This window comes from Girardinichthys multiradiatus, chromosome Y (genome assembly GCF_021462225.1).
Source record: "Girardinichthys multiradiatus isolate DD_20200921_A chromosome Y, DD_fGirMul_XY1, whole genome shotgun sequence".
NCBI lineage: Eukaryota > Metazoa > Chordata > Actinopteri > Cyprinodontiformes > Goodeidae > Girardinichthys > Girardinichthys multiradiatus.
The window spans coordinates 14,520,303-14,535,595 of record NC_061818.1 but is presented as its reverse complement, the minus strand read 5'-3'; the positions used below and the strand labels follow the sequence as shown (position 1 = coordinate 14,535,595).

General features: G+C 41.3%; 1 protein-coding gene across 1 annotated transcript; it reads left to right on the top strand.

Annotated features, from left to right (window-relative positions):
• The first annotated feature begins 5,262 nt into the window (after positions 1-5,262).
• On the top strand, positions 5,263-8,023 carry LOC124864614 (nucleolar protein 12-like). The gene is made up of 6 exons (XM_047359462.1): positions 5,263-5,423; positions 5,665-5,770; positions 5,875-5,923; positions 6,005-6,150; positions 6,227-6,318; positions 7,603-8,023. Exons 1-6 carry the CDS (start codon positions 5,314-5,316, stop codon positions 7,796-7,798), a joined length of 699 nt encoding a protein of 232 aa, XP_047215418.1. The 5' UTR covers positions 5,263-5,313; the 3' UTR covers positions 7,799-8,023.
• The last annotated feature ends 7,270 nt before the right edge of the window (positions 8,024-15,293 follow it).

The following is a 15,293-nucleotide window of genomic DNA, read 5'->3' as shown; positions in this document are numbered from 1 at the left end:
GTTTCTTACAATCCTCTCCTTGATATTCTTTGTTTCTTCTTGAGGCGATGTACATCCAGAACGGCATATTAAAGTGCAAGGTCAACTGTCTGAGCCTACCAACAGCTCTCACTCTCTGGCTGTAGCCACAAACAAAGCCTTTAGGAATGTCACAGAGAACACAAAGTGTTCTGCTACTGCAGCGACATGCAAAACGCCGCCAGCTTACAGGTGGTTCAGAGCAAATATGGCTTCCTGCTGCATCTGTCTGAAAAAAACCCGGAGCAAATCCCAAATGAGTCCTGGTGGCGGAGCGCTGTAGTGGTTTGCACACCTCAATGTGTTGTCTTTCCCTGGAAGTGAGGTCCATCTATAATGTTAAGCTCTCAAGCAAAACAGCCTTTTTGTTATGTAAAAAATATTATCTTATGTTGTATCAATTTGGAAAAGATCGACAAGTTGTATCTTTTCAAATTCTTTGTTGAATTAGCTTTTTACTTGTAATTATCAATATGAAGCAAAACTTTTATGTTTCTTTGCTCTGGATATTTTATTTAATGGTTGTGTGAGATTAAGGCTTTTGGGGGTCAATGTTGCAGCTTTGTTATTGTTTTGTATCTGTAAAAGTAGCATAGGGCCAAAAACTGTAAAAGCAAAATGTTTTTATTGTTTTTATACAAAGGTTGTCCAGACTTATAGCTTGGTATGAAAGTCTTACTTCTTTCAAGCAGATAGTCATTTTTTTAAGATATAAAGGCATACGGATATGAAATTCAAGGACTGGCTTTATGGAAAAGAGACTAATCTTTAATTAGCACTGGAAATCTTTTACAGTGTATATTTAGCTTCCCTGACTGGTAAACAGATAAAAAAAGGTGATGTCTTTTTTGTTTTTTTCTTTCAAGAGGTTTTATTGTTTGAACTGTTTTTTTCCCATATGTTTCCTAATAAAACAGCAGATCGCACGGCCTGTGTGATTAATTAGGTTTTCATTTTGGTCCGTTAGAATAAAAGGGACTGAATGCAAACGTATGACACACTTTCAGATCTTTTTTTTAATTTAAAAAACATGCATCAATTTCCAAAACACTGAGGTTTGAGGCTGTAATGGGACAAAATGTGAATGGGTTCAAGGCTAATGAATGCTTTTTGCGAGGCACTGAAAACTAGCTGAAGAGGGAGAAAGCAGAACATTTTTCACTCCGTTTGATTGGTAGTTGTTGGCAAGTATGAGTTCAAGTGTTAACCTCCGAACAGTTGTGTAAAGTTGGATGATTTTTGTTTTAAATGATGCACATGGGCCAAATATATCAGCTTTTCACTGAATAATTTCAGTTCCTGACCCAGTTTGAGCCAAGCTTCCACTGTTTAAGATATGTTTTGTACTGTTTTATATACATTTTGAACGTGACTAAAACAAATGAGATGATTGAAGATTTTAAGAGAAACAGGAATAAGTCAAAAACTATTTCCATCATGGGAGAAGAAGTGGAGGTGGTGGAGGAGTATAAATACCTCGGTGTTCACCTGGACAACAGACTAGAGTGGAGATGCAACTGTGAAGTCATCTCCAAGAAGGAACAGAGCAGACTGTACTTCTTGAGGAAGCTTAGGTCCTTTGGTGTTTGCAGCAAGATGCTGCATATCTTCTACAGGGCTTAGACAATGAAACTGAAACACCTGTCATTTTAGTGTGGGAGGTTTCATGGCTAAATTGGACCAGCCTGGTAGCCAGTCTTCATTGATTGCACATTGCACCAGTAAGAGCAGAGTGTGAAGGTTCAATTAGCAGGGTAAGAACACAGTTTTGCTCAAAATATTGAAATGCACACAACATTATGGGTGACATACCAGAGTTCAAAACAGGACAAATTGTTGGTGCACGTCTAGCTGGCGCATCTGTGACCAAGACAGCAAGTCTTTGTGATGTATCAAGAGCCACGGTATCCAGGGTAATGTCAGCATACCACCAAGAAGGATGAACCACATCCAACAGGATTAACTGTGGACGCAAGAGGAAGCTGTCTGAAAGAGATGTTTGGGTGCTAACCTGGATTGTATCCAAAAAACATAAAACCACAGCTGCCCAAATCACGGCAGAATTAAATGTGCACCTCAACTCTCCTGTTTCCGCCAGAACTGTCCGTCGGGAGCTCCACAGGGTCAATATACACGGCCGGGCTGCTATAGCCAAACCTTTGGTCATTCATGCCAATGCCAAACGTAGGTTTCAATGGTGCAAGGAGCGCAAATCTTGGGCTGTGGACAATGTGAAACATGTATTGTTCTCTGATGAGTCCACCTTTACTGTTTTCCCCACATCCAGGAGAGTTACGGTGTGGAGAAGCCCCAAAGAAGCGTACCACCCAGACTGTTGCATGCCCAGAGTGAAGCATGGGGGTGGATCAGTGATGGTTTGGGCTGCCATATCATGGCATTCCCTTGGCCCAATACTTGTGCTAGATGGGCGTGTCACTGCCAAGGACTACCGAACCATTCTTGAGGACCATGTGCATCCAATGGTTCAAACATTGTATCCTGAAGGCGGTGCCGTGTATCAGGATGACAATGCACCAATACACACAGCAAGACTGGTGAAAGATTGGTTTGATGAACATGAAAGTGAAGTTGAACATCTCCCATGGCCTGCACAGTCACCAGATCTAAATATTATTGAGCCACTTTGGGGTGTTTTGGAGGAGCGAGTCAGGAAACGTTTTCCTCCACCAGTATCACATAGTGACCTGGCCGCTATTCTGCAAGAAGAATGGCTTAAAATCCCTCTGACCACTGTGCAGGACTTGTATATGTCATTCTCAAGACGAATTGATGCTGTATTGGCCGCAAAAGGAGGCCCTAAACCATACTAATAAATTATTGTGGTCTAAATCCAGGTGTTTCAGTTTCATTGTCCAACCCCTGTATAAGTCTGTTGTGGAGAGTGTGATCTCTTCTGCCATCATCTGCTGGGGTAGCAGCATCAGAGCCAGGGACTTAAAAAAGCTCAACAAGCTGATAAAGAAGGCTGGCTCTGTTCTGAGGACTCCTCTGGAACCTCTGGAGATCATTGTGGAAAGAAGGAACCTTCATAAAATGAAGAACATTATGGAGAACTTTGAGCATCCTCTTCATGAGACTGTCCTACAACAACAGAGTGTCTTCAGTCAGAGGCTTCTTCAGATCTGCTGTAAGATGGAGCGCTACAGGAGATCATTCCTGCCCACAGCCATCAGCATCTACAACGGCACTTTGAGGAAACCTTCATAATATGAGCTACAACAACATTTAATTTCCCTTTGAGATTAATAAAGTATTTTTGAATTGAATGTGCCTCTATTTATGTGTGACTCAGACGGTAAGATGCTTTGAGTTCAAATAAAAACCCTAATCCTCACACCTCCACCAACATGCTAAATTCAATTCAAAGATACTTTATTGATCCCCGAGGGGAAATTAGAATTCCAGTACAACCCATCCAAACATACATCATGAAGACAAGGTGGGGACGGGTCACCGAGGCTTTGCTGCCCACTCACAGGCACTGCCCTTGCTAGATGAGAAAAGAGGCCACATTAGGAAAGTAGAGGGGGAAAAAAAATCATATTTCACACTTTATCCTTAGCAGGATACAGTTTTAGATTGCAAAAAACCACAGCACAAAGAAGCAACAAGTTTACAAAACAACATCATGCCGGGAACGGTGAAGGTGGTGTGAGGGGTGCATATGTTTATCTTGAGCATGTGTGTGTGTGCAAGTGAGTGTGTGCAGTAAGTCCATGAAGCACTGTCACAGAGGCCATTGTCCTTGATGGTTCGTTGGAATGTACATCAACCGGCCACAAAGTTCTGAGCAGGTCCACAGATGTCCTCAGGGAAGGGAGGGGGCAGAGGGAGCAGAGCGTCATGTTTACATAACTTCCAGGAGAAGTTGAAGAGAGCCAGCCATCAAGGCCGTGCAGAGGAGCCAGTTGGTGTGAGGTGTTTGTGTTTTTGGTTTACATCAAATGCACTTCAGGGCATTTTGGCCAAATGTGTCAGGCATGATACTGTTTAAATGATCTGTTCCCAGATGGTTTGTAGTTTGCTTCAATAAAAATGTATAAACCTAAGGCAAGTTGAAATCTTTCTGGCATTTTGCCTTTTTAATTCAATTCAATTCAAAAATACTTTATTAATCCCAAAGGGAAATTAAATGTTGTTATAGCTCATATTATGAAGGTTTCCTCAAAGAGTCGTGGTAGATGCTGATGGCTGTGGGCAGGAAGGATCTCCTGTAGCGCTCCGTCTTACAGCAGATCTGAAGAAGCCTCTGACTGAAGACACTCTGTTGTTGTAGGACAGTCTGATGAAGAGGATGCTCAGGTTTCTCCATAATGTTCTTCATTTTATGAAGAATCCGTCTTTCCACAATGATCTCCAGAGGCAGAACAGAGCCAGCCTTCTTTATTAGCTTGTTGAGCTTTTTTAAGTCCCTGGCACTGATGCTGCTTCCCCAGCAGATGATGGCAGAAGAAATCACACTTTCCACAACAGACTTATAGAAGATATTTAAAAAGTGTTCTCCTTGCAAACTCTTTCAAACAACTCGTACTTGTATGTTTTTTATTATGGTTGCATGAACTTTAATATTGTATTTATAGATTTTAATTTAACATGATAAGTGCGGCCTGCAGAGTCTGGGATAAAGTTTGTGCCCATCTGGGATTTTTGCAAGGAATAATCTGAAGGTAAAGCAGTCCTAAAACAACTGGTTATTGTAGTTTATTTATAATTTACCTGTGTTGTATGTCATGTGTTCATTGTTCTTTAATATTAAGCCCTTGTAACAAGATGATTTTTCTGAATAAATTGAGGTTTAGGATTAAGGATAGGCTGGTAAGAAAAAAAAAAGAAACTACATGTCATAACTTTCATTAATTTGAGTGTACTGAATATGTTTTATAACATACTATTTTGATTAATCTTCTTGCCAATAATTTTATTAATGAGACATGAAATTTTAACAAAAACGCATCTAATCATTACGCTGGAACATTTTTTCAGTAGAGTAGATTACAACTTGCATTCATAATTCGCCCATTTAATTCAGGTGAGTTTCTATTATATGCTTTTTTTTTATTTATTTCTTGTTCTCATAACGTTTTTCAGTACCTGTCAGTATGGTGGAATTTTTCGTAAAAGCTTGATAACCACTGCCTTATTACAAAAATAATTTTTTGTGGCTGTTTGTTAACGTGTCGTGGCTCCCCGGGCCACAGGTTTACATGTGCGTGTTCCTTATCGGACACATTTGAATGACGGACCGTTAGAAGTCCGGGAACTCACGTGTACAGCATGAGAAACCAAAAACATAACAATGCCGCGTTAAAAAAGGCCAAATTCAAGCCTGGTTCGAAGAAAAGAGAAAACAAATGCGTCGTGATGTTTGACGACAAAGACAGACAGTGAGTAGAGGTTACGTCACAGGCTGCACATGTTGGAGCTGTTAGCCAGCTAGCTAGCATGTTAGCCCGGCATAATAGCAAGATAATCCTGTTTTTTTGTAAATACTAACTCAAAATAATCGGTTGTGGAAAATAAGTGATAAAATTAAAGTGGTTACGTTCAAACCCATTAGGTTTTATCTTTAAACAATGTTGTTATCTTTATTCGCTTTATGTTTTTGTTCTTCCTATCCTCGGTCAGGGACTATCTGACTGGTTTCCATAAGCGAAAGCTAGAAAGGAGGAAAGCAGCGGTGGTAGAATTAAAAAAGAAAATAAAGGAAGAGCAGAACAGGGTCAGAGAAGAAGTAAGTGTAAAAAAAAAAAAAAAAACTCAAACAAAAACAATTACTAGTAAAAAAGCAGCAGGTCGGTTGTGCAGCTTGTCAACTTTTATTGTGTTTTTTTTCAGCGCCATAAGGAATATGTGAAGATGCTGAAGGAGAGGGAAGAAGCTCTTGGTGAGTTTTAAAAGAAGTCTTCAACTTGTGTTTTTTTCTAGTCACACACGACTTTCTTCTTGTCTGTCTTCCATCCTGCAGCCGATGCCGAAGATGAGCTTGAAGATGCAGTAATCAGCACCACAGAGTCCGTTCAATACGATCACCCAAACCACACCGTTACCGTGACAACCATTTGTGATCTAGACCTCTCAGGACCTCACTTGCTCGGCCCAGCTGCAAGTGATGTAAATGTTCTCAGTATGGCAGAAATTCTTGTGATTATTGTAAGGTCGCTAACACATTTTGGTTTCTGATTTGAAGTCTGGTGGAGAGAATGAGGACAAAGATAAGGAGGAGCAAGTAAAAAGGCATGCGATGCCAAAAAAGCCAAGGGATATGATCATGAACAAAAAGTAAGTTTATTTTCTCTCTAAAATTGAGCCCCAGTAAGCATAACAACTACTGTTTGTCATACACAGTTAGGCTTAAGAGAGAGATTGAAGTTGTTCACAGATGCTCAATGAAGCTATGGTTAAAATTCTTCACACCCCTGGCAGATTTGGGTTAAAGTAATATCATTTTGTTATCATTTTGGAGTGGTCCTGACTTGAATGTGGTGGAGAGTCTGTGGAGGGAGCTAAAGATTAGGGTGATGGCAAGGAGGCCTCCTAACCTCAAAGAGCTACAAGATAATAATCAAAATGCAAAATGTTGTTCAGCAATCATAAAAAACGGATTGATTGCTGTAATACCATTGAAAATTTCCCCACTGATTATGAAGAAATGTATCAATATTTCCTGTCGTGGCATTTTTTAAATAAAATGTAACTAAAAATAAATGTGTTTTTTTTTTACCTGATACTCATGTTACATTTTTATTACCTTTTGAGAAATACCTGGTTTATATCCAGTTAGAACCAAACTTCTTGGTTGAATGCAAATAAATTTAAATCTAAATCTGCCAGCGGTATGAAAGAGCCAGACTATCATGCTATAGCAACTTGCTGAGAACACCATGGATTCACAGTATTTACTCAAAAAGTTGAAAATAGAGAAGCAGCAATTGTCAAAATAAAATAACATATTAAAAATCATAGTTTTAATATTTGTTGTTTTTTTATTTGGTTTAATAGATTTAAGCAAAATATAGAATAAACAAGAGTTAAATAGGCTAATTAGTTGGTTTCAGGTGTTGGGTTATGTATAATATGCTTTTTTCATTGTCCTGCTACTTGTAAAGTAACACAAATATAACCCACTGATAGATGGTTAATATGTTGGGCTGTCTGCTCTATTAGCATGCCACCCGTAGCTTGTAGTTTTAAAACAGTTACTGAATAAGAGTGATGGATGGTGCTCCAACAGTTTCCACGCTTGACTGTTTTTTATGACTGGAAGTCTTTACAAGCTACTGAGTTTTTCTTTTAAGCAAGGGACAATCGTAGTAGCCTACTTTCAGGTAGCTGACCAGCAGTGCGCGGCAACATGTGGGAGTTAGGCTCTACAGTGTCACTCCAGCCCTTTATCATCTACTGGGGAATTCCGACTATAGGATGGGGATGATATTTAAAACTTGCTTTTGATAAAAACCTTGGTACCAGGAACTGGCCCATTCTTTGATGATGATTCGCTGCTTTATACTTTTGGTCCCTGGTAGAACTAACCAGCTCTATTCTTTTCTCACTTCCCCGCTGCAGGATCCGCTCCCTTACGACAGCGCTCAGCACATGCACCAGCAAGCGGAAGAGGAAAGGGAAGCAGGAAGGTCGAGACAGACGAGGACGTCGGACAGACAAAAGACCTGGTGTCACAGAGGGTGTACACAGAGGTGGGAGGACCAGCAAGAAGCAGAGACGTAGACAGACGGGGAAGAAGATGCATCATCTAGACTAAAATAGTGTGTGTACAAAGCTAACGTAGGCTTCGTCCTCTGAAATAATGTGACATTTTATGTCAAAATCGGCTTGTGATTCTGTGTTTAAGCAGGATGATGATGTTGAGCCCATTTTCTATTTTGAAGTTCTGTTTTTTTTATAATACACACATCTTACTGTATATGTTTACAGTTTGAGTAAAGTAAATATGTCATATGTCAAATAAAGTCTGTTCTGCCTGGGATTTTGTTCCTCTGTGTTCTATTGTTTAATTAGGAAACCTAATGCTGTAGTCAGCATCCTCTTTGTTGCATCAGGAAACAGAGCCTTAGCTTTGTATTTCCTTAAAGCTCAGTAATACCTTCGTATGTGCGTATTTAAAAAGGTTCCCAGGTTTAGAGCAACATTTACAGCTCAGCATGTATCTGTAATGTACGTTAAACACCCCTAACTCACTAGTGTTTACTTATTTACGTTAACCCGAGCCAGCGCATGCCAGCTGTCACCTGGCCGAGCGTTTCATTTCGCTTTCTAAAGCCCATGATATTTAATACAGCCGCCTTAATGCAGGAACCAGTGGAGCCACTGGTTCCATGTTGGTTCTGGGGTCGCATTAGCTTCAGGATCAGTGGTGCGATAAACAGATCCACCATGGCTGTCATAGATGCTCCAGTGTCACCCTCTGTCAGAGCAGCCAATCAGATCGATCCAATGTTTGCCAGCCCAGGAGGGTAGAGAGCATGGGGACTGGGAGGTGTGTTCTTGGTGGGGGTCTGATGAGAAGTTTATCCTCAAATTCAAACAGCAGGAGCCCCTCTGGTCTGGTAATTCTATTTTCTTTCTTATTCTCTTTGTTGGATGTAAAATTTCTAGCAAACTAAATTTAATTTAAAACTTTTTCTTAGAGACTTTGTAAGTTTTGCTGAATTCAAGCACATGTGTCTTCAGCAACGCTTTTAGCACCGGCAGTGCTCATACATATTTGTTCTTTAGTGTTCTCTCACAGTTTAAAAGTTTTGTCTTAGATTGTAGACGAACCATGAAAATTAATCATTCTTTTTATTATTCTAAGCAGTTGCGTTGTCTGCAATAATGCACAGCCTCTATCAAAACAGGTGTAAAACAAAAGTTGTTACAGTCATGTAAGAAGATATTTAATATCTCATTCCTGAGGGAAAATACTAAATGATTTCAGATTATTCTAATTTTGGTCTTGCTGTTTTATTTGTCTATATGTTTCACATTTTCTTTTAAGGGAACATTGTTTGCTATGATCATTGCATCATTGCAATGATCAAGCAGGCTTCCCCTCCGGACTCACCATGTCCCAATCCAGCGATGAGCCCACATGCCCTAAGTTCCAACCCAATATCTTTGACCCCTCCCGCTGCCACGAGTGCCTGCGCCAGAGGCACCTGCACACAAGTACAGGGGAAAGAACCGAGCTAGAGCCTCAACAGAAACCCCTGCCTGAGGATGAAAATATAATTGGCCAAAGCCCTGAATTCGGAAATGGGATTGGGTCGAGCAAAAGAGTGCTGCTGACGCCAATCTCATCTCAGGCAGAGGAAAGAGACACCAGCAGCAGCAAGGTAAGAAAGGAAGCTGGGTAACCTGGAGAAGAGATGCTTTGTGCAAAACAAGAGTACAACGGGTGCCGACTGATGGGATTAGTTTGGATTGGAGGAAAGCTTGGCAGGAGAGTCTCTTTTCAGGTCAGAGGTCAAGGCAGCAGAAAATTTCAGAAAGGTGAGGTTAGATGAAAAACAAAATAATGTATTATTTAAATTTAAAACTTCAAAGATCTAACACAAAGCCAAAACAATTGTTGAACCTAAAGGCATGTTTTGTTCAGTGAGCAAATATGAAAGTACCCTTAATTTACAGCAAACATGAAAACAGGTAACGGGATCGTGCAGGAATCTGTTGCTTTTTAGTAAATTAAGACAATTAGACTCATTATAGCAGAGTTAATAACGTGGGTGAAGGTGGTAGCTGTTCCTATTATAAATGAATGAAGCTGGATCACTTACTGGCCTCCAGGGAAACAGTAGCTTCTTAGAAAGTGGTGCAATGTACAGTAAGTGTGAGCAAGATTAAAGCTGTAAACCTGTCTTTGTTTGTTTCTTCCTTAGGATTTCATAACAAAATAACACCTCTTGTGATTATTTTATTATTTATATCAGGGCCATTTTTACACTAATAGAGCCACTTTCTCCATCTGAATGGTCCTTTCTTAGAAAACAGCTCTTTCTGATAGATAGTTTTTGATCATTTTGGACACTGCAGTTTAAGAAAATAGTTTAAGAAAAAAAAAAAAAAAGAAGGTTGAAAAATTAATGAAGAAAACCACAAGTCTGATCAAGTTACAGACGTGTAACCCTGATCAATTAACAGTGTGAACATGTGACCCTCTGTCGGAGAGGACTGAGAGGAGAATCTCTACCAAATTCTACGAGATGAGGTCAGTCAGAAATATGTGGGGTTGTTAGCTTCATCTCACCTGGATTATTTAACCTTACCTTGAAGACCTAGCTTCTCTGAACAAGATCAATGTCTTTTGGGACTAGGAGCAAGATGGGTTGTGCTACAACTTCATGATTGGTCCATTTTGATCTCTGTCTTCCTATCAGGAGGACTCTGACAGTCTGTCAGTGGTGAGCAGCTACTGTGATGTCAATGGAGGTCAGGCGCGTAATGGGGAGACCTCTCTGTGCATCTTGAGCCCAGACTGCAGGCTCTATATTTGTGAAGACATCAACAGCACAGACAGGTAAGAGAGCATCATTATAATTGGGAAGAGCTACAAATGAAAATTTTAGGACTATATGTGTAATATAAATGTACTACTAAGTTAGATTTAGCAGTTTAGCAGTCATATGTAGTAAGATCAGTTTGAAGCTAAATCAATAATGCTATTTTTTAAACATTGCATTTTATTGCAATCTTTCTGGTGCTTCTCACTTCTTCTTCCTTGGTTCTCTTTATTTTTAAGTCTCACCGTCCCACGTCTACATATGTCAATCTTCCAAACAGTTATCGTTACCAGAGTGAAGAGTTCAGCTGCTCTGTAAGTACTGACGATGAATACTTGCCGATTCGACGTCACCCTGCCAAACTCAGCATGACCCGGCTAGACCCTCCACCTCACCGTGCAAACCCTCAGCAGGCCTGGATGGAGGAAACACGAGGTGGCACCAGCTTTATGAGAGGTTCAGGTGCATTAAACTGCTGACATAATTCTTAGCAGATATATTTCATTAAAAAGAGCTGGGCAAGATGCACGACTGGCAAGATGCTTCCTGTCAGAGAAAAACATTGGCTGATCTTTGAAGTTATGTAGGTGTGGGCATTGTGTGAAGCAGTATACCGAGTCCTCAGTACACCTGTGACTTCATGCACTTCTAAATCTATATCCAGTTACAACAGGAGATGTCCTTTTCTTGGCATCTTCATCTGCAGTCACCGGCTGAGGTGTCAACTAGTAATTATCAGTAATACAATATACACTCAACGGCCACTTTATTAGGTACACTTGTTGAATTGCTTGTTACCACGAATAGGTAATCACCCAATCATATGACTGCAACTCAATGCACTGAGCCATCTTGATGTGTTGAAGTCGATGTGTGGACAAATATGCAGAAATCTGTGCCACAAAACTGTAAGGCGGTTCTAAAGGGAAAAGGGGGTCCAGCACTTAACTAAGTGCGTCACATAAACTGGCTATTAATTGTATTCATATGTCTGTTTATGTCAGGAAAACTCTGGTTCTTGCTCTTCTGTTGAACTTTACCTTGTTTTTCTCTTTTTCCTCATTTCCCTTTCAACATTCTCGTCTATCAATCTTGTGTTTTCTTCCAGGAATAAAAAACAACAGAGAGAAGCGTGAAAGTGGCTACTACTCCCTTGGGAGGACTGCTGCTGCCCATTTTAATGAAAAAAGTCCACCTAATCAATTCTGCCATTTTGAAAGAGGTCATCCCATCTTTAGTCACAGAAACATTGAGCCAAAAGATACTATCCCCTTCAGAAATCCCAATCTTGGTGTTCCCTCTGAAAGGCCAATACCGGAGATGCTTAGTGAGGACTTTTCTGTAGAAATACCTCCACCTGACCCTTATGAGGTCGCGGTTGAAGTTGAAGCACAAGTTGGGCCTCGATCTCCCAGTCCTGCTCCTTTTAAGATAGCGGAATCGCTGGCCTCAACAAGTCGAGTAAATCCTCTGGGTAACATCTCCTCTTATCAACAGTCAGGGCGGCATGATCTGTCGAGGCAAGGCTCAGCTCTGCAGTCTCGCTCTTCATCCCCCTCACGAAAAAAGTCCAGCGGCATTCACAGCAGGACACACTTTGATGGTGGAGGTTGGTCTCAAGAACCAATGGAAGGATCAAGAAGCTCCTTGCAAGGTGCACAAGCTCGACGTTTTGAGTCAGGAACTCTGCCAAGAAACTTCAAATCATTTGCTTCTTCTCTCAAGTCCCAGTCCAGTACAGTTTCTGATTTTAGGAATGCCTTACAGAAACCTGAAGCAAGTTCTCATTCAAAAGGACTAGGTTGTGACCAAAGGAGCTCTTCTGCTTCAAGGAGGGAATATAATTCATCAGCCCAAATGTCTCACAGCACTGAATCCACCGCTAGTTGGACACATCGTACTTCTTCCCCATCTAGAACATATGATCGTTTGCAGGACAGTCGTGTTTCCCCGTTGCCAAGGAGAAATTTCAACTCCTCAAGCCAGTCCTTACGTAAGCCTGAATCAATTGCATCACTTAATGAGAGTAGTCACCATCAACGCAGTGGTTCCTCAGTGTGTACCCCACCACCAAGGAGAAATTTCAACTCCTCCGGCCAGTCCCTCCTTCATAAATCTGAGTCAAACGCATCCTTAAATGAGCGTAGTCTCCATCAACGCAGTGGTTCTCCATTATCTTCCAATGCACCAATGAGAAATTTCAACTCCTCAACCCAGTCCCTACGTAAATCTGAATCAATCACATCCCTAAATGGGCGTAGCCACCCTCGACGCAGTGGTTCCCCATTATCTTCCAATGCACCAATGAGAAATTTGAATTCCTCAACCCAATCCCTACGTAAATCTGAATCAATCGCATCCCTAAATGAGCGTAGTCTCCATCAACGCAGTGGTTCCCCATTATCTTCCAATGCACCAATGAGAAATTTGAATTCCTCAACCCAATCCCTACGTAAATCTGAATCAATCACATCCCTAAATGAGCGTAGCCACCATCGACGCAGTGGTTCCCCAGTAACCTCCATGCCACCAAGGAGAAACTTTAAGTCCCAGAGCCAGTCCCTCCTTCATAAATTTGAATCAATTACATCTCTAAATGAACATAGTCACCAAGGGCGCTGTGGCTCCCCAATAAGAGAAGGCTATGGGTTAGAAGGCCAGGCCCAGCTGCGTAACCTAACAATAAATGGACTGAATGATCAAGAATGTGAAGTCCCCACCATGTCTTCATCAAGAGATGATTATGACAGACCAAGGCAGTCCATACTTCGAAAGACTGAGTCAAGCACTGTCAGCAGCAGTCAAGGCTGGGGCAGCCGCCCTTCCTCTCCTTCCAGAAGGGGCCATGAAACCTTTGCTCAAGGAAGGGACCACAGTGGTAAAACATTAAATCATGAGAATCATAACTCCTCATCTTCAAGGCAAAACTTTGATGCTCCTTCTCAATCTCATCGACATAAGACTAAGTTTACCAGCTCAGTGAGAAGCCATGACACCAACAGTTCTTTGGCTTTGAAGGAAAGCTATGATGCTTCTGACTATCACCCACCTCCAAATATGCGAACTGGCAGCTCATTTAACAGCAAGAATCTACACACTAGCAGCAACCCCTCTCCTTCCAGAAAAGGCAATATTGAACCACCAGGCTACTCAATCCTTCGGAGTGCCACCAAAGGAGTCTCAAATGGATCCCTTGAGAGCAAACACACAAAAAATGAAACAAAATATGACTCCCATTCCTTATCACATTCATGGCGGGGATCCACACATTCCCTCCGCAGCTCCTCTTTATCTCGGTCTGCTTCCCCATCTAGACATACCGCAAATAACAACAGAGCTACCTACGTTACTTTAGAAACATCTAGAACATCTAGCAGCATGAGATCTAGGGCTGTTGGACATAGTGACGATGATCACCACCCTCCTGCTCATGACAAGTCCTCTCACCGTGCATGGAGCCCCTCTCCTTCACCTCATATTCACATTCAGACCCTCACCTCCTCGCAAAGCTCCATGGAGTCCTCTGAGTCAGGCCCGCTCTCTGTGGGATCAACAGGACAGAACAAGGAGAGGTACGCTCTGATAGCTGACCTGCCAAAAGTCAAAATGATCCATCAGAAGGAGATGTCGGGCCACATCGGACAGCCACAGAGTGTTCAGCCTGTCCGAAGACAGGAGCTTTTTAAACCAGCTAGGTCAGGCACACACTACACAAACAAAGATGAAACATGGACTGTTTTCCTGCAAATCTTTTATGGGAATGCATGTTTACCACAGTGAGGTGTTTGCTATGACGTGATCACTACATTTTTGAGTCAAATTGTAGCTACCTTTACTTTTACTCCACTTTCACACTGTCTTGTGAAATTGTGCATACTGACTGAGTAATTGTGTCATTTCAGCCACTCCCTGAGTAGACATCCCTCCATAGAGTGGGATGATCCTGGGGACACAGACAGAGATGGGCACTATGGGGCGAGCGGATATCTATCTCGAGCTCACTCCACTACATCATTGCAGGTAGGCTGCTTTGGGCTATGGGAATTATATTAAGGAATGAAAAGTCTAGTCCATTATAGTACCTTATAAAAGTATCCATATCCCTTGAACCAATTTGCATTTGTTTCAACCACAAACGTTAATGTATTGTATCACACAAACCAACACAAACCAGTAAATAATTGTGAAGTAGAAGAAAAATTACAAATAATTTTGTAAATCTTTACAAGAAAAAGTGTGCTGTGCATTTTTTTTTCAACTCCCCACACTCTTAGGTGAGATTAACCAATTACTTTCAGTAGTCACCGAATTAGTAAATAGGTCGTTAACAGGTCAGGTGGAAGAATCTGTTGACAGTGGTGCCTTTCCCAAAACCAGCCTTTATGGAAAAAAATCGCCACATGAATTCTGTTTAAAGTTTACCACATGCTATGTAGGAGACACAACATATAAAACACTTGTGAGGTGCTGAAAACTAACTCTGCACATCACCCTAAACATGCCAACCCCATGGGGACAAATGGTGGTGGCAGCATCATGCTGTGGGGATGCGTTCTTCAGCAGAGATAGTTAAGCCGGTTACTGATGATGATAAGATGAATGGACCTAAGTACAAAGCAATGCTGGAAGAACTTGTTAGAGGCTTCAAAAGACTTTGGGTAGTCGAGACCATCTAACCCAAACATGAACAAAGACCAGAGCATATCAAGACTGTTCTCATGACCATTGCTGTTATCATAATAATGTAAGTGTTGCTGC